The sequence below is a fragment of the Canis lupus genome, chromosome 18 (assembly GCF_003254725.2).
Source record: "Canis lupus dingo isolate Sandy chromosome 18, ASM325472v2, whole genome shotgun sequence".
NCBI lineage: Eukaryota > Metazoa > Chordata > Mammalia > Carnivora > Canidae > Canis > Canis lupus.
The window spans coordinates 16966438-16986712 of record NC_064260.1 but is presented as its reverse complement, the minus strand read 5'-3'; the positions used below and the strand labels follow the sequence as shown (position 1 = coordinate 16986712).

Below are 20275 nucleotides of genomic sequence, written 5' to 3'. Positions count from 1 at the left end.
GAGTCTACTCTTCTGCTGGAAACAAAATAAGAAAAATCTTATACAAACTGCTATGCAATAGCTAAGTCTCAAGCCAAACTCCCCATTGGAAGGCAAGATGTTGTTTCACGGGTCTTTGATTTTACTGACCATTTATTCTGAAGATCTGTCTTACTGTTATTTTAAAAAGTAGGGATCCCTGGGTGGCGCAGCGGTTTGGCGCCTGCCTTTGGCCCAAGGCGCGATCCTGGAGACCCAGGATCGAATCCCACATCGGGCTCCCTCTGCCTATGTCTCTGCCTCTCTCTCTCTTTATCATAAAAATAAAAAAATAAAAAACTTAAAATAAATTTAAATAAATAAATAAATAGATATTTTACAATCCTGGTATGAATCAAAGAAATTAAATAATGGGTAAAAAACTAAAAACCAAAAGAGAACCTGATAACTTACCGAAACCATTTTTTTTTTTAAACTTGCTAAAGCAAAAAGCAAACCAAAATTAGTGTAGGACAGGCTAAAGACTGGGAGGAAAAAAATACTATTCAAAGGTTTTATTTAAAAATGATACAAGTGGGGATCCCTGGGTGGCGCAGCGGTTTAGCGCCTGCCTTTGGCCCAGGGCGCAAGCCTGGAGACCCGGGATCGAATCCCACGTCGGGCTCCCAGTGCATGGAGCCTGCTTCTCCCTCTGCCTGTCTCTGCCTCTCTCTCTCTCTCTCTCTGTAACTATCATAAATAAATAAAAAAGTAAAAAAAATAAATAAATAAATAAATAAATAAGTAAGTAAGTAAAATAAATAAAAATGATACAAGTGAACAGTGAGGTGCAGGATTCAGCAAGAAGAGGATAGAGAAGGGGGATTATGGGGAGAGTGTGTGGAAACCGCCGTAAAGCTGCCCGATGCCTACGGAAGAGCAGAGCTCAGGAGGCAGGGGCCTGCAGACCCCAGCCTTACCCACTGCTGGGAATGTGTATCTCAGCTCTGCTGCTGCCCGCTCTGCTGCGGTTAAGACTCATGGACCCAGATTCAACAGGTGCTTCTGCATTTTTTAGAACACACCATGGAAAAGTTCATCCATCTGCAAGAGCTAAAGGGTTGTTATTTACTGTTAGAAGCTGCCGGCCCCATGGGAACCTAGAAACAAAGCCACTGTGTTCTACTCAACAGCAGATTAGAGAAGCACTGTTTGTCCTGTGTCCTAACACTGGGAATTCAGGACAAGATGCAGATAGTTTTTGGTATTTCTACTGATTTCTTTTTTAAGTCCTATAGCAAATCAAAGGGATGGACATATGCCTTTCTACCTTCATGTCTATCTGAAATAAATTAAAAATTTTTATTTTGGTGTGAAAGTTACAATAAAAACAACATCCTATGGCACTCAGCAGGCTCAGTTAGTAGAGCTTATGACTCTTCATCTTGGGGTCTTGAGTTTAAGATCCATGTTGGGCACAAAAGCTTACTTTTTAATAAAACAACAACAAAAAAAACATAAAAACAAAACTTCCTAACCAGCTTGGATAGAATACTGGTGAGAGGAGATTCCCCCACAGGGATACTATTGAAAGCTGTGTTGGTGTAATGGTTGCACATTTATAGAATACTCTTAAATTTCACTGATATTCTTATTTCTAAAACTGTTAGTACTGGCCAAAGAAATGGATTACACAGGAGAGGCTCCCACAATTTAATTCTCTTAGAGCAAATACTGTGCTCCTGGCCTTCTCCCAGTTTAGTAACAAGACAGCTCCAATGCAAGCAGCAAAGGGGAATTCTGTGAGGGATTTGCGTAACCTGTACACATTAGATCATCACTATATATATGATCTTTATATATTGTGACACAGGAAAAAATTTCATAATTACAAGTAAGATGCTTTAATATATTAAGAATATCCACTGAGGGCAGCCCGGGTGGCCCAGCGGTTTAGCGCCGCCTTGGGCCCAGGTCGTGACCCCGGGGTCTCGGGATCGAGTCCCACGTCGGGCTCCCTGCATGGAGCCTACTTCTCCCTCTGCCTGTGTCTCTGCCTCTCTCTCTCTCTGTGTCTCTAATAAATAAAAAATCTTAAAAAAAAAAAAAAAAAAGTCACAGATGACCTCACAGGACATCCCCAGCTCGCAAGTGCTTTAGAGCTCCGGAGCCGCGTCTACACACCTCGGTTCGTACGCTCCGATGGGAATAGCTGCCAGGTCAAAAGGGCCAAACCTCCTTCCTATCTCTTCGAAAGCTGAGCAGTAGCCAGTGTCTCCGGCGAAAAAGAAGCGGCTCCAAGGCCCCAGGACGGCCCAGCTGCCCCACAGAACCCTGTTGTCGTCCAGGAGGGTCCTCTTGCACCAGTGCTGGGCGGGCGTAAAGACGAAGGTGACGCTGTCGTGCCCGGGCACGCAGTTCTCCTCCCACCAGTCCAGCTCGATCACGTTCTCGCAGCCGCACTTCTGCATCCAGTCCAGGAGGCCCAGGGGCACAAACCAGCGGAGCTCGGGCCCGAAGCGCTCGTTGAGCGCGCGCACCGAGCCGCAGTCCAGGTGGTCGTAGTGGTTGTGGCTGAGGACGACGGCGTGCACCGCGGGCAGCTCGGCCACCGAGCAGGGCGCCCGCCGGAAGCGCCGCGGCCCCACGCGCTGCCACGGGGAGGCGCGCGGGCTGAACACCGGGTCGGTGAGGAGCACCAGCCCGTCCATCTCCACCAGGACCGTGGCGTGGCCCAGCCACGTGACCCGCAGGCCCGCCCCGCTCACCCCCGCGGCCTCGGGGCGGTCGACGAAGTAGGGCCGCAGCACCGGGAGCTCCTTGTCCAGTTCCTGCGGCGGGAGAGACGAAGAAAGGCGGTGTCGGGGGGTGGGGGGGGGGCAGGGGTCGGGGGAGGAGGGAGAGCAGGGGGGGAAGGGGGCAGAGGGGTGGCGTGGGGGAGGAGGGCGGTGGGAGCCCGGACCTCGTGCAGGACACGCGCTGTTCTGCTTGGCACGTGAGCGCGCACGTGCTGCCCGGGGAAGCGGAGCGGAGGCCGAGTGAGTGACACGTGCGCCTGGGCCCGGCTTGCTCCTCCCTCGGCCCGCGGCAAAGCACCCCCCCCCCCAGCCCCACCCCGCGGCCTCGGGAAGATGTGCAGCCCGGTTCGGGCAGGCAGTGCCGCCTCCTCCGACTGGGACCCTGGGACCGACAGGGAGCCGCGGGGTCCCCGAGGGCGCTCCCCGGGCCGCGGCGGGTGGGGCGACCGCAGTCCCCGCGGCACAGCAGCCCGACTGCTGCCTCCGGGGGCCTTCACGCTCCGCGGTGGCGGGATCAAGCAGCACGTCTGCCTCAGGGTCAGTCCTGGCGCTTAGAAAACCGTTGCCTTCTTTTTATTAAGATTTTATTCATTCATGAGAGACACAGAGAGAGAGAGAGGCAGAGACACAGGCAGAGGCAGAAGCAGGCTCCATGCAGGGAGCCCGACGCAGGACCCGATCCGGATCCCGGGTCCCCAGGGTCACGCCCAGGGCGGAAGGCGGCCCTAAACCTCTGCCCCCCCCGCCCCGGGCTGCCCCGTAGGACCCCCGTCTAACCCATTCGCTCTGACACTAACGCTCTAGGGCGCCCAGGGTCCCTCCGGGCAAGGTGCTTCGCGCCCGGCCCCGCACGGACGGGACGTGTGTTCAAGACTTGCTCCACCGACTTTGATCGTGCCTGTATTTCTCTACACTGACGGTGCACTTCTCTCCTACGTTCATCCGCCGGGTTTTGACTCCCCTATGTATGTTTGTAAGCTGCTGCAAATCAATGCAGAGGGAGTGTGGCATCGGATAATTAGGGAACATACAAGATGTGCGACAGCCAATGAGAAGGAATGAAGGGCCCAGGCGCCAAAAGCATCAGACACAGGAGCCTGTGTGAGCTGCAGAACAACTGATGAGAAGTTCATGATGCCAGAAAAAAGGGAGGAGGTCGTTTTAGATGCAGAAAATGCCCAAGCAAAGGCACGGAGCCAAGCGGAAACATGGCATTTGGGGACAGGGGACAATCTGTAAAGGATCAGAACACAGTAAGAATGCCGTAGTCCACCCAGAGACAGGAAGCATTCTAAAGGGGGATTCGATGGGGGAGAGACCCGTCTGGGTAGCTCCGTCAGTTAGGCACCCAACTCCTGATTCTGGCTCTGGTCATGATCTCAGGGTCGTGAGATTGCGCCCCCGCATCTGACTCGTGCTTAGCAGGGAGTCTGCTTGAGATTCTCTTCCTCTGCTCTCCCCTGATGTGCACATACACACTCACTAACAAATGAATCAGGAAGAACAAAAAAAAAAAAGACTTGTCCCAAGTAAGGTTTAGAGAAAAACCCCTCTGGAGTGTAAATGATGACCTAGAATGGGTGACAACAGCTGCCCAGATGACAGATGAGCAACGGAGACAGCAGTCAGAGCGAGTGTGGGGAGACGCTGGTGGAGGAGAGCCAAGAGGTCACAGATGGTCTGAGTGGGACAAGGGCTGCGACCGGGGAAGAGCAGGAGCAGCAGAGGTGGAGGACAGCAAAGCCGCCTCTTAGCCCCTCTACACCTTAGTTTCCTCACCTGAAAAATGGACACAACTGTACTCACACTTCATTGTTGCGGGGACCGGAGAAGGAGCGGCTGTCATGCTGTAGGCACTGTGTAAGTATTCCAGATGGGGAAAGAAACCGCAACCTGGACAACTGGTCAGGCACCAACTCGACGTTTTTACTTGGTTTCTTTTCTCATAGCCATAAATCTAGTTTAGATCCTGAATACTATCCAGACACTTTGAAGTCCTCCCTGATTGCTCACCTGTCACACTCAATCTGTACACAAGAGCCACTTCAGAAAGAGTCTACTTAAGTATAGCTCTCTCCCTGGGACAGACTCTCTACCGATTGACAAAACCCATCTCCCCTCCTCAGCCCAGGAGGAAGCCTACCCGTGGAACCCCCAGTCTTCCTTTCCAGCTGTTTCACCCAACTCCTGCAGGCCTGTGTCCCATCTACACCGGGACCGCTCGAGAGCCCCGCACAATACTGATCCCGTTTCTCAGGTTACAATGCCTTGCCTCTAATCCCTTTGAGAACTTAATCTGTGTACCCTTCACAGGGCCAAGACTGAGTCTCCATAGATAGGGACGATCACTCCAGCACCCACAGTCCCTGCCACTTTGTTCGTGCACCTTCCGTGGACATCCTGCCCAAACTGTGGTAAACAGGATGTGTCTCGTGACCTACTCAACTTGGAACCACCCACAGTACCCAACGCACAGGGCAGTGATGAACACATCATGTGTTCGATGAAACTTGTAAGATAAAGGAGTGTAAATTTTTCAAATCAGTTCTCAAAGTTGGTAGAATAATGAATGTCATGTGGTGACCTTTTCAAAAATGAAGGAAGAAACAGGGAGGGAATGAATATCACCTGGGAAGCTGCCACATATTACAGGCCTCATGCTAGGCACCTGATAGTGATGCTGCTGATGATGAATCAAGGATGTCAAGCACTTTAACACAAGATAACACTGACAAGAGCTATCATTTATGGAGTGCTAAATACCACACTAACTATTCTTCAAAAATAATGTTTAAGCTGGTACCAACCAGAGGGGGCCTAGGTGCCCCAGTCAGTTAAGCATCTGCCTTCCACTCAGGCATGATCTCAGGGGTCCTGGGATCAAGCCCCACATCGGGCTCCCCGCTCAGTGGGGAATCTGCTTCTCCCTCTCCCTATTCTTCTGCCTTCCCCACTGCTCATGCTTTCTCTTTCTCTCTCAAATAAAATCTTAAAAAAAAAAAAAAAAAGATTAATCCAGTACCAACCATAACACTGCAGGTAACTCCTATTAACTATGTTCATTTAACAGAGGAGAAAACCGTGAGGACATACACACGAGGTCACCCCAGCTAGCCTTCACACATACTGCCTCTCACCACTGACTCCTAAATATTATCTCATTTAATACGTATTTTTTCAAAAACAAGTTAACAGCCCAGAGGAGACACAAGGAAACTTTTGGAGATGACAGCTAATGTACATTATCCTGACTGTGGTGATCGTTTCATGGGAATATAAATAAGTCAGAACACCAAATGGTATTTTTTGAATATGTGGGGCTTGGATTATCTTATTAAAACCATTTTAAAAATCTTAAGCAGCATCATGTTTAAACAGTGCATCAGGGATCCCTGGGTGGCGCAGCGGTTTGGCGCCTGCTTTTGGCCCGGGGCGCGATCCTGGAGACCCGGGATCGGATCCCACGTCGGGCTCCCGGTGCATGGAGCCTGCTTCTCCCTCTGCCTGTGTCTCTGCCTCTCTCTCTCTCTCTCTGTGTGACTATCATGAATAAATAAAAAAAATAAAATAAACAGTGCATCAAAATATCTGTTAACAAAATTCCCTAAAAACAGTGCTGCACTTTCTTTTGGCTGTAAGTTCAAAAGCCATTTGAAGTTCGCTATCTTGCATTATCTGCAGACTGCTGGGAGGGAAGGAAACCTGTAGCAAGAGCCTCTGGCAGCCTCACCTGCTATCGAAACAGAGAATTAACCAAGTAAAGCACTGACAGAAGCCAGTCACCAAGGGCCACAGCCAGTATGGTTCTGTTTATGTGAAGTGTCCACAGCAGTCAGGTCCATAGAGACAAAAGACAGATCAGTGATTTCCAGGGGCTGGAGAAGGGCGAGATAATCGGGAAGGGCGAGAGAATCGGGGGCTGATGACTAAGGACACTGGGTTTCTTTTTGGGTTAGTAAAAATGTATTAGATGTGGGAATGGTTGCACAACCCTGAATGTACCAAAAACCACTGAACTGTACATTTAAAACAGGTCAGCTGTAGAGCATGTGAATTACAACTTAACAAAGCCCTTTTTTTTTTTTTTTTCAAAAAAGGCCAAGTCCTGACATGTGAACCTAAGCAATCACACCTTCATGTTTCCTTCTGCACACTGTGTTTCTAAGCCGATTACAAAAATGCACCTTATTTGAAAGAATCTGATCCCTAACACCACTGTCCCATAAAACTCAAAGAAAGAGAGTCTACAACTGAGATTCCAAAAAATATTTGTCTTTTTGATCCTGATCATCAGAGTTTAAAAAACCATGTAGTGGGGCGCCTGGCCGGCTCAGTCAATGGAGCATGTGACTCAATCTCAAGGTCGTAAGTTTGAGCTCCATGTTGGGTGCAGAGGTTACTTAAAAAAATAAAATCCTTAAAAAAAATAAATAAAATTTTTTAAAAGCATGTAAATTGGAGGTAGAGAAATTGTTTATTTGAAGAAACCAAGCACTTGGCATCTTCTTTACTAGGTAAGGACTTTTCTTGGCTGGCCTTCCTCTTTTAAAGCTGCAAACGGGAAAATCCCTAGGCCCATAATTAACCAGGACACTAGTTAATGTTTAGTTTGCTTTGGGAAAGGAAGAAAATCCTAATGTGCATTCAACCACTATTCTTTGCCAGATGCTGTATATGGAAGCAGATGTCACCGCCGTTTTACAGATACCCAGATGCGGGGGGGGGGGGGGGGGGGGGGGGGGGGGGGCGGGGGGGGGAGGGCGGTCACTAAGAAACTCGCCGAGGTCACACAGCAAGTATGTGCGTTCTCACAGGTCTTCCTGGCTCTAAAGACCTTACCTTTTCATTAAACCGTAACTGTTTCCATGGCATAAATTTCATTAACTTTAAAAAAGTGAAACCTGTGCTCTTATTAATACTATTTTAAGCATATGTGTGTGTAGTAGACAGAAGAGAAAGATTTGATACAAATCTGCTAAAATCATGTTTTCTTTAAAAAATAAAATCACATTTTAAGACTGGAGTTAAGCCTTTTCTTCCAACTGAAAGTATACGTTGCAACTCAGATTTAAAAGAGATTTTTCTTTTTCATATTTATTTTGATGATATTATGTTAACATTGAATAGAGACTGAGCCGTTACCCAAATACTTCCAATGCAATCAATTATTGATGCTAATGTTTTATATTTTTGCCATGCTATCTGTATTATGAATACCAGATCTATCAAAATGGCTTAATATTTTTAAACTTCTCCTTGATTATAAAATACCCCTCATAAAATATTTGCAAAATACAGGAAAATATAAAGATAAGAAGAGTAGCCATCCATTACATCAGTCTGCAGAGATTATAGCCACTATTAACATTATCCTGTCTTTAGTCACAGCCCTATTTCTGTGCATGGCTAATATCCTGAAGCTACCTTCCTACCTTCTTACCTACCTTTCTTCCTTCCTTCCCTTTTTCTTTTTTTTTTTTAAAGAAAGAGAGAGTGAGCAGGGAGAGGCAGAGGGAAAAGGAAAGAGAATCCTAAGCAGGCTCCACACCCCACACAGAGCCTGACCCTGAGATCATGGCCTGAGCCAAAATTCAAAGTCAGACACTTAACCAACTGAAGTGGTTGGGTTTTTTTAAATCTATTTTTTAAAAAACAATTTTCATATTGTGACATTTCATCCACCTCTTAAAACTCTGAGACACATGCTGAAGTATTTAAAAATGAAACAAATAGGGGCACCAGGGTGGCTCAGTGGCTCATGATCTCAGGGTCCTGGGACAGAGCTCCGCATTGGGCTCTTTGCTCAGTGGGGAGTCAGCTTCTCCCTCCCCCCCTCCCTCCTTGAGCTTGCATGCACTCTCTCTCTCTCTCTCTCTCAAATAAACACACAAAATCTTAAAAATTTAAAATAAAATGAAAATGAAACAGATTTCCTCAATCTGTCAGAATGTAAAAAGAAAAAAGAAAAACAATGAAATACAGGAAAAATTGAAAATTACATAAGACTGACCTAGATGATCCAAAATATAATTGGTAGTTGCTTTAGAAACTGAAAGGATGAGGAAAGGAAAATTTCTTTTTTTTTTTTTTTTCTCCTCTCCCAGGAAAGGAAAATTTCAAAGAAATACTCAAAATTTCCCAGAACTGGAGGAAACAGATTTTCCACATTTTCTTTTCTTTTAAATATTTTATTTATTTATTCATGAGAGACACAGAGAGAGAGGCAGACACACAGGCAGAGGGAGAAGCAGGCTTCCTGTAGGGAGCCTGATGCGGGACTTGATCCCTGATCCTGGGATCACACTCTGAGTCAAAGGCAGAGGCTCAACTGCTGAGCCACCCAAGTATCCCAGATTTTCCACATTTTCTAAAGGGCCCACAAAGCACTGAGCATAACCAACAAATATAACACATCACGGGGGAAATTTCAAAAAAGATATTTTCAAAGCTTCTACAGTGTTAATACATACATATCACACAAAGGACTGAGAATGGCTCTGAACTTCTCCACAGCAATACTAAAAAGAAGATCATGGAGGTAATGCTCTGAAATTCTGAGGGAAAACTATTTCCAAATAACAATTCTATACCCACACTAACCAGTAAGAATGAGAACATAAACACGGTTCCAATCCAAGATGGTGACTATAGGAATTTAGAGTAATTCCTCCTGAAGAACTGAGGGCTGACCCAACAGCTTCCACATAAGAGAAGACAGACCCCAAGGGGTGATCCCGGGGTCCTGGGATCAAGTCCTGCATCAGGCTCCCCACAGGAAGCCTGCTTCTTCCTCACCTCTGTCTCTGCCTCAGTGTCTCTTGTGAATAAATAAATAATAAAATCTTTAAAAATAAATAAATAAAAGAACTGGAATACAGAAAAACTAGCCCTAGAACCCTGACAAATGGTAGGGGAGCTGCTGGCACTCTCCCCCAGGTCAGAGGGGCTGCCCAGCACCACAGTTTATATTCTACCTTAATAGCATGGACTGGAGCAGGGTCTGGGCTCCCTAGCCAGCCTACCACCTCACTGCGCCCTGAGCCCACTATCCCATGGCAACCCCAGCACAGAGTGTCCCAGAACCCCCAGCCCATGCTAGTTACATCTCCAGCTAGCCAAAGTCACCAAACACATAGTCTACCCAGAGGACAACCATACAAATGCCATTCCTTCAAATTTAGAAGTAACTATTTTGCCTAATTCCTAGAAACAAACATAGAACGTCAAGCAAAATGGGGAGACGTCAGTAATGTGCTCCAAATGAAAGAACATGTTCAAATAAAACTTCAGAAAAAGATCTAAATGAAAGAAATATGCAATATGCCTGATAAAGACTAAATAATGACTCTAAAGATGTTCACTGAACTGGAGAGAAGAATAGAGGAACTCAATGAGAACAAAAAGGGCACCTTTGTGGCTCAGTGGTTGAGCATCTGCTTTTGACTTGGGTCGTGATCCCATGAGTCCCGGGATCCTTTTAAAAAAAAAAAAAAGAAAGAAAAGAAGGAAATAAATAAAAGGATTATATAAAGAGAAAACTACAAAAAATTAAATGCTGACAAATTGGACAACCTAGAAGAAATAAATTCCTGCAAACGTAGAATCTTCCAAAACTGATCTCAGGAAGCAATAGAAAATCTGAATAGACCAATTACTGGTAACAAAACTGAACTGGTAACCAAAAAATTCCTAACAAACAAAAGTCCAGGACCATATGAATTCACACCTGAATTCTACCAAACATTTAAAGTAGAGTTAACATCATACTCAAACTACTGCAAAAACAGAAGAAAAGCTTCCAAGCTTCCATTCTATGAGGCCAGCATTACCCTGATACCAAAACCAAACATACTACAAAAAAAGAAAACTGGGGCACCTGGGGGGCTCAGTGGTTGAGCATCTCCCTTTGGCTCAGGTTGTGATCCCCAGGGCCTGGGATTGAGTCCTGCATCAGGCTCCCCATAAGGAGCCTGTTTCTCCCTCTGCCTGTGTCTCTGTCTCTCTCTCTCTCTGTGTGTCTCTCATGAATAAATAAAATCTTAAAAAAAAAAAAAAGTAAATTCAAAATGGATTAAAGACCTAAATGTGAGACCTGAAATCATTTAACTCCTAGAAGAAAACATAGGCAATCATCTCTTAGACATGCTGCCTTAGCAGAGTTTTCTAGATGCATCTCCTCAGGCAAGGGAAAGGAAAGCAAAATTAAACTATTGGGACTAAACCAAAATAAAAGGCTTTTGCACAGTGAAGGAAACAAGCAACAAAATGAAATGGCAACCTAATGAATGGGAAAAGAAAGATATTTGCAAATGATGTATCCAAAATACATAAAGTACTTATAAAACTCAATACCAAGAAAACAAATAATCCAAAGAAAAATATTAGGCAGGGAGCCTGAATAGATGTTTTTCCAAGGACATACAGATGCCAGCAGACACATGAAAAGATCCTCAACATAATGATCAGGGAAATGCAAAACAAACCACAATGAGATATCACCTACACCTGTCAGAATAGTGAAAATGAAAAAGACCAATAACAAATGCTGACAAGGATATGGAAAAAGGAGATCCTCATACACTGTTGGCGGCAATGTATATTGGTGCAGCCACCATGGACAATAGTGTCTAAAAAACTAAAAACAGAAGTTTCAAAAAACCTAGTAATTCCACCATTGGGTATGTATCCAAAGAGAATGAAAACATGAATGTGAAAAGATATACGTACCCCCTACGTTCACTGCAGCATTATTTATAATAGCAAATACATGGAAGCAACTTTAAATGTTCACTGCTAAATGAATGGACAAAGAAAACGTAGAATGTATAATCAGCCTAAAAAAGAAGGAGATCTTGTCACTCACAACCACAAGAATGGACCTCGGGGGTATTATGTTAAGGGAAGTAAGTCAGACGGAGAAAGACAAATATCACATGATTTCTTTACGTGTAGAATCTAAAAACAAAGGAATAAACAAACAAAAAGAAGAAACAGACCCTACTATAGAGAACATGCCGATGGTTGCTGGAGGGGTGGGGGTTGGGAGGATAAGCAAAATGGAGGCAGGGGACTGGGAGATTCAGGCTTATGGAATGAAGAAGTCACAGGAAAAAAAGGATGCAATGTAGGGAATATGGTCAATGATACAGTGACAGCATTACGGTAGCAGATGGTACAATTGTGGTGAGCGTAGCACAAGATATAGGTTGTCAAATCACTATGTTGCACACCTGAAACCAATACAATATTGTGGGTCAACCAAAGTTTTTAAAAGGCCAAAAAAATGATAATAAAGACATTTCAGGGATCCCTGGGTGGCGCAGCAGTTTGGCGCCTGCCTTTGGCCCAGGGCGTGATCCTGGAGACCTGGGATCGAATCCCACGTCGGGCTCCCGGTGCATGGAGCCTGCTTCTCCCTCTGCCTGTGTCTCTGCCTTTCTCTCTCTCTCTCTGTGTGACTATCATAAATAAATAAAAATTAAAAAAAAAAAAGACATTTCAGATAAGTAAGTTATCAGAAAACTGACTTTCCATGTACCCTTTTCTCAAGAAGTGGATTAGGAATGTGCTCCACCAAAATGAGAACACAGCCAAGAAAGAGGAAAAAGTGGGGTGCAGTAAACAGCACTAAGGAAGCAAAGGGGTAAGGATGGTGGTGAAGGAAGACTCCAGAACGGAAACATGCAGGGAAATGGGAGGGCTGTCAGCCCAGAAAGAACCCGGTGCCGAGAAACCAGCTTAGAGTCTTTCCTCAGGAAAGCAGTTGAAAAAGGAATGGGGGGGAATGATTAGTTACTATTACATACGAAGTTAAGCAAATGAAAAAATAAGGTATTGCTAACCTCAGCAGGCGGGGGGAGCGTGGGGGCATGTAAGAAAGAAGACATGGGCAGCCCGGGTGGCTCAGCGGTTTAGTGCCTGCCTTCAGCCCAAGATGTGATCCTGGAGACCTGGGATCGAGGCCCCCGTCGGGCTCCCTGCATGGAGCCTGCTTCTCCCTCTGCCTGTGTTTCTACCTCCCTCTCTCTCTCTCTCATGAATAAATAAAATAAAATCTTAAAAAAAGAAAAAAAAAAAAAAGAAAGGCGACATGGCCACGGTACATTGCTTGGTTCATCAATGAAAACCAGTGATAGTCCCAGCAGTGCATACAGCAAAGGGGGAGGCCAAGTCGACCCACAGGGGAGGGATGGGGCAGTAGGCGGGAGGGAAACTTGACCCTGCACACAAAGGAATGCAGAAGCACTGCATGGTTCCACAGGTTGGGGTCTAACAGTTAAATTCACAGAATCAACAAGTGGAATGACGGCTGCCAGGGGCTGGGGCGAGAGGGCAATGTGCAGCTCCTACCACCAGGCCCACCGTTCCAGACAAGCAGGACGAAGCAGCCCTGGAGGTATGTTGCACACTGCGCCTACGCTTACCAGTAACGTGCCGCACACTGAAAAATTCGGGAATACAGACCTCATGGTAAGTGTTCTTACTACAATGGATTAAGAGAAATGAAGATGAAGGCAAGCTCCTGAGGAAACAGCTCAAAGGTCTGCAAGCCATAGCCTCCAGAGAAGGAGGACAAGTGACAGGGGCTCGTTAGAGGACTCATATTTGTTTGATAAGCCTTTTAGCACTATGAGTTTTAAAAAACTGTGTACATGTTGTTGTTTTTTTAAATAAAGTAACCTGTTAGGCATACCACAGCAGAGATATAATTGTTATTTTTCATTCTTTCAAAGGGCACCACAATATTCTTCCAAGTAGTATACATCGGAAGAGTGCGTGATATTTTCAAAGTACTTTCTTTTTTTTTTTTTTTAGATTTTATTTATTTATTCATGAGAGACACAGAGAGAGAGGCAGAGACACAGGCAGAGGGAGAAGCAGGCTCCATGCAGGGAGCCCGATGTGGGACTCGATCCCGGGTCTCCAGGATCAGGCCCTGGGCTGAAGGCAGGTGCTCAACCACTGAGCCAGCCAGGCGTCCCAAGAAACACATTATTTTATTATTATTATTTTTTTAAGATTTTATTTATCCATGAGAGAGACAAAGAGACAGGCAGAGACACAGGCAGAGGGAGAAGCAGACTCCATGCAGAGAGCCTGATGCAGAACTCGATCCCAGGACTCCAGGATCACGCCCTGGGCTGAAGACAGACGCTAAACCACTGAGCCACTCAGGGATCCCCTCAAAGCACTGTCTTGCATCATGTGAACCTTAAAACAATTCTAGCAACCTCCATTGTCTTAACTTTAGGGACCAAAAAAAAAAAAAAAAATCGAGTACCTTTAAGATTTGTGATAGAGATCAAGCCACATCCTCAAGGAGGTATCTGAACCTGAGCCTTGTTTCCAGATTCCTGGTGTCCCTCTCTTCCTACCAGCCCATGACGTGCTACCTCAGCTCCACGTCTCCCTCACACTCGGATCTGACTGGTCCCCACTCGCTTCCACAGCAGTGATGGCTGAGGACAGCCTCCTCCAACTAAGGCACCTCAGGAGGTTCTGCTTCCCTCCTTCTCTGGAGGGCTCCAATGGTCTCTTCTGACTCCTGGTCACGATGATCAACAACATCAACCAAAGTCACTGAGCCGACTCCAACAGAACAAAGCCATGACAGCATCAGAACAACATAAAGCCTGTTGGGAGGCACTGGCGGGCACGCTGCTATAAAGACCCAGACAAGGCAGATATCACAAACGGTCCAAGGAAAGAAACAGTTTTCTGCCCAGCCAACTAAACTGTTTAGTTCTGCTGATGACCAATTTTCGTTGTACTCAGACCTGTCCTTTTGTACTTTATCTTCCTCCTAAAACCCTGTCATATGTACATACCTAAATCAATATAATCTACCATACGGATATAAACTGCATAATATATAGGAATTATAATCCTATGTATATATTGTCCCTGTCTCCTTCCAAAAATAATAATTTGAAGTTTTATTAAACTTTAGCCCCCCCATGTCTAACAAAAACAATTTCCAGAAATCTGAATAAATTCTGAATTCACCCAATGATCTGAAGTAAGTGTTCTCTACATGATTTTTTTTTTTTCTGGAAAATGCAGAACTCTAACATATCTAGGAGTCGATGAAAGTTAATAATTTTGGCAATTTAAAGGGATTAAATATGGAGTTACACATGAAAATAAAAGAAGTCAATATGTATTTGACCTAGTTCTTAGCTTTAACTGGAAACAAGGAGGAAATAAGGTGCAGGTTTAAAAAAAAGAACTGGGATCCCTGGGTGGCTTAGCAGTTGAATGCCGCCTTCGGCCCAGGGCATGATCCTGGAGACCCAGGATCGAGTCTCACATCGGGCTCCCTACATGGAGCCTGCTTCTCCCTCTGCCTGTGTCTTGCCCCCTCTCTCTCTCTCTTTCTCTCCCTCTCTCTGTGTCTCTCATAAATAAATAAAATCTTTAAAAAATAATAATAATAAATAAAAAATAAAAATAAATTTAAAAAAGAACTAATAAATGTATTGGAATAAGATAAAGATGTCTTCTCTCTCTCTCCTGTTACAGGAAGCTGAATGTAAGTGGTGCATACTGAGACCTCCTTTAATTTTTTTTTTTTTTTTTTGAGAAAGAGCATAGGCAGTGGGAGGGGGTGCAGGGATGGGCAGAGGATAGGGAAAGAGAATCTCAAGCAGGCTACATACTCAGCAGAGCCTCATATGGGGTACGATTCCATGACCCTGAGACCATGACCCAAGATGAAATCAAGAGTCAGATGTTTAACTGACTGAGCCACCCAGGTGCCCCTCCTTTGACATTTTCTATTAAAAAAAAAAAAAAAAGGGGGCTAGTGATGCCTGGGTGGCTCAGCAGTTGAGCATCTGCCTTCAGCCCAGGGTGTGATCTCAGAGTCCCAGGGTGGAGTCCCACATCGGGCTCCCCCAAGGAGCCTGCTTCTCCATGTCTCTGCCTCTCTCTGTGTCTCTCATGAAGAAATAAAATCTTAAAAAAAAAATATAAAAAGGCTAAAGAAAAAAAAAATAAAGAAAAAAAAATAAAGAAAAAAAAAATAAAAAAAATAAAAAGGCTAAAGAAGATAGCAGAATAAAAGTATCCAAGGATCACCTCCTCCCATAAATACACAAAGGCAACAACTACATATAATGCAACTCACTCTGAAAATAGCCTGAGACCGGCAGAGCAGATTTCCCACAGCAAAGGACAAAGAAAAGGCCACATCAAGAAGGGCAGGAGAGGAAGAGACCCAGAAGGAACCAAAATCCTGGCATGGCAGCAACCCACAAAAGGGAGAGATCACAGGCAAGAAGCCACTCCTTGAGAAGTAGGGGTCAAGCTTCAAATCAGGCACCCCCAGCCCTGGGGATCTGCACCAGGAAGATGAGTCTCCACGTCTGGCCTTGAAAATCAGAGGCCTAGCTCTAAGAACTCTGAAAAGCAGCAGGGCTTAACTCCAAGACAGCCAGAGATAGAGGAAACTGAGTCTGTACTTTTAAAGGGCTGGTACACTGTATCACGCCACCCAATGCACCATGGAAGCAGCAATTTGAAAAGTGCCAGATTTGCTGACTAACTTTAGGACATGTGCCAGAGAAGCGAGGATCTGCAGGAGCTTTCTCTGGGAATGGAGGCGCTGCTGGGTGCCACGTTTCTTGCCTTCTTTCAGCCTAGTTAGCCAGACACTTGTGGAAACAAATCTGACCCTCTCCATCTACCTTGTCAGCACTGCTTGCCCCACAGATCTGTTCCCCTGCAGACCCACCCCATCTAACACATCTATGCTGATCCCATCCAACCACACCAGCAGGTAGCCTCAATCAGACCCAGCCATACATCTAGAGTGACTACTGCTGTCCCATACCTATGGGCAGACCCAGTTGGGACCATCACCCCACCAAAGACACTATCACCCTTCCACACCTGTGGGCAGCCTCAGCCAAGACCAGCCTCCCCTCAACCAGTGGGGTTGAACCACCATCCCTCCAAAGCATTTCCCTCCGAAGGGGGTTGCTAATTCCATGCAGTCACGTGCCCCTAGTGGCTACAGCAAGGCCTCTCAGTCAGTGTGTAGGGGGCAAACCCTGCCCACCAATGCACCCACAACAGTCATAGCCAGTCTCTGAAGACAGCAAGGCTGAGGGCTGACCCCACTGACCAGTGCACGCAGAGCCACAGCAGCCCCACCACAACAGGAGGGCATATACAGCCCATACAGGAAACACTCTGGAGTGCCTGATTCTGGTGACCAGGGGTTACTGCACTACTGGGGACCACAGAACACCTTCTACATAAGGCCGCTACTTTCAAGACCAGGAGACACAGCTGAGCCACTTACTAGAAAAGACACAAACACAGAGAGGCAGACAAAAATGCAGAGACAGAAGAATATAATTCAAATGATAAGTCAAAATCCCAGAAAAAGAGCAAAATTAAAAAAAAAAAAAAGAGCAAAATAAATGCTAATAAACAATCTACCTGATAAAGAGTTCAAATGGTCATAAAGATGTTCACTGGACTAGAGAGGAGAATGGATGGACTGAGAACGTTAACAAAGAGATTAAAAATATTAAAAAAAAAGAACAAGTCAGAGCTGAAAAATACAGTAACTCAAAAAATACACTAAAGGGCCAAGAGCAGATTAAAGAATGTAGAAGAATGGATCAATAATCTGGAAGACAGGGTCATGGAAAGCAACTAAGTGAACATGAAAGAGAAAAGTAACAACATCAAGTGTAATAACACTTGCATTACAGGGGGTCCCAGAAGAAGACAGAAAGGGGCAGAAAACTTATTTCAAGAAATAATAACTGAAAACTTCCCTAACCTACGGAAATAAAAAGACATCCAAGTCCATGAGGCACAGAGAGCTCCAAACAAGATGAAAACAAGGAGTTCCACACCAAGACACATACAGTTAAAATTGCAAAAATTAAAGATAGAGAATATTAAAAGCAACAATGTAAAAGCAAACAGTTACATACAAGGTAAAGCCATAAGACTATAAGATGATTTTTCAGAAACTTTGCAGACCAGAAGAGAGTGGCACCATATATTCCAAGAGTTGAAAGAAAAAAAACCCTACAACTAAGAATATTATACCCTGCAAGGTTATCATTCAGAATGAAAGGAGAGAATGGAGTTTACAAGACAGACAAGTTGAAGGAGTTCATCACCACTAAATCAGTCTTCCAAGAAACGTTAAAGGGAATTCTTTAAGTGGAAAGAAGTCATAACTAGAAGAAAATTGTGAAAAATAAGCAAAACTGACAAATCTTGAGCCAGAATTAATAAAAAAAAAAAAAAGAGGACTCAAAAAAAAAAAAAAAGAAAGAAAGAAGTTAAAACAGACACTACGGAAATACAAAGGATATGAGTCTACTACCAAAAAATTTCATGCCAACAAATTAGACAACCGAGAAGAAATGGATATATTCCTAGAAACATACAATCTTCCAAGACTAAATCAATTGGGACTACATGAAACTAAAGGGCTTTTGCATTGCAAAGTAAACAATCAACAAAATAAAAAGGCAACCTACTGAACAGAAGATCTTTGCAAATGATCACTACCTGATGAGGGGTTAACATCCAAAATACATAAAGAGAGACACCTGGGTGACTCAGCAGTTGAGCATCTGCCTTCAGCTCAGGTTGTGATCCCAGAGTCCTGGGATCAAGTCCTGCATCAGGCTCCCTGCAAGGAGCCTGCTTCTCTTTCTGCCTGTGTCTCTGCCTCTCTCATGGATAAATAAATTTTAAAATCTTAAAAAATAATAAAAAATAAAGAATCCATACAACCCAACAGCAAAAAACAAATAATCCAATTTAAAAATGGGCAGGGGACCTGAATAACCATTTTTCCAAACAAAACATGCAGATGACCAACAGACACATGAAAAGATACTCAACATCATTCATCATCAGAGAAATGCAAATCAAAACCACAATAAGATACATCACTTTACCCTGGTTAGAATGGCTAGCAAAAAGACAGAAACAAGCACTGGTAAGGATATGGAGGAAAGGTAACTTATGCACTGCTGGTAGGATTATAAATTGGTGCAACCACAGTGGGAAATAGTAGAGAGGTTCCCTAAAAAATTAAAAAAAAAAAAAAAAAAAAACAAATATCCTATAACCCAGTAATTCTACTTCTGGGTATTTATCTGAAGAAAATGAAAACACTTTAAAAAGATACATGTGCACGCCTATATTTACTGCAGTATTGGAATTGGCCCTTGAACAAAGTGACCCCTGCACGGTCAAAAACCCACGTGTTGGGCAGCCTGGGTGGCTCAATGGTTTAGCACCACCTTTGGCCCAGGGTGTGACCCTGGAGACCTGGGATGGAGTCCCACATCAGGCTCCCTGCATGGAGCCTGCTTCTCCTTCTGTGTCTCTGCCTCTCTCTGTGTCTCTCATGAATAAATAAATAAAAATCTTAAAAAAAAAAAAAAAAAAAAAAAAAAAACACATTATTTTTGACAGTCCTAAAGTTTAATTAGTAATAGCCTGCTGTTAAGCAGAAGCCTTACTGATAACATAAATGGCCGAGCACATATTATATCTTATCTGTATTCAAAGGTCAACTATATTTACACTAGGCAAGATACGGAAGCAACCTAAGTGTCTCATCAATAGATGAATGGATAATCTCATCGAAGGGTGTTTGCTGGTTTCTGCTGTAAAAGAATTGCATTTAATACCAGCTAAGATACATCCTGACCTCAGCTTCTGGAGCTACTAATCAGAGGATGTGATTTCAAAAATTAACTCAAGGGTTTTCAGGGATCCCTGGGTGGCTCAGCGGTTTAGCACCTGCCTTCGGTCCAGGGTGTGATCCTGGAGTCCCAGGATCAAGTCCCACATTGGGCTCCCTGCATGGAGCCTGCTTCTCCCTCTGCCTGTGTCTCTTCCTCTCTCTCTCTCAGTCTGTGTCTCTCATGAATAAATAAATAAAATATTTTTTAAAAAGAAGGGTTTTCAAGTAGATTCTGCATATGCTTCTATTTGTTCTATGCTGCAAATAGTGATATTGTTACTTGGCAATGTTTGGATGGCTCTGTTCTCAGGTCATACATCTTTTTCTCTTGCAATGACAATGACCATTACTGACATTGTGCTTCTCTTTCTCACCAGATTGATGTATGAAGCAAACCAGACATCAACTTCCATACAAGAAAAATTTTCAAAGGATCCTTCTGAGGCTTTAGAAACAGAGGAACCAGCAGCCACCACCTGACTGTGATGCCATCTTAAACCTGGAAATCCTTCTGGATGTGGACATTTTAAAGACTCTTGGACAGTTTTAAATAGGAATAAACTCTGGCTTAAAAAAAAAAAAAGATGAATAGATGAAGGAGATTGGTATGTATACACCATGGAATATTACTCTGCCATAAAAAAGAATGAGCTTTTGCCATTTGTGAAAACATGGATGAACCTTGAGGGTATTACACATGTAAAATAAGTTGGACAGAGAAAGATAATGTCATATGATTTCACCTATATGTAGAAATCTAAAAAACAAAACAAGTAAATTTAAA

General features: G+C 44.3%; 1 protein-coding gene across 6 annotated transcripts in view; it reads right to left on the bottom strand.

Moving 5' to 3' along the window:
- NAPEPLD (N-acyl phosphatidylethanolamine phospholipase D) overlaps positions 1 to 20275 on the bottom strand; it is a 53930-nt gene that overhangs the window by 8773 nt on the left and 24882 nt on the right. For all 6 annotated transcript variants that reach the window (XM_049096654.1, XM_025449547.3, XM_025449548.3 and 3 more), the window contains exon 3: positions 2143 to 2789. In XM_049096654.1, coding sequence (XP_048952611.1) covers positions 2143 to 2789 — 647 coding nt within the window. The remainder of the gene's footprint in view (positions 1 to 2142; positions 2790 to 20275) is intronic.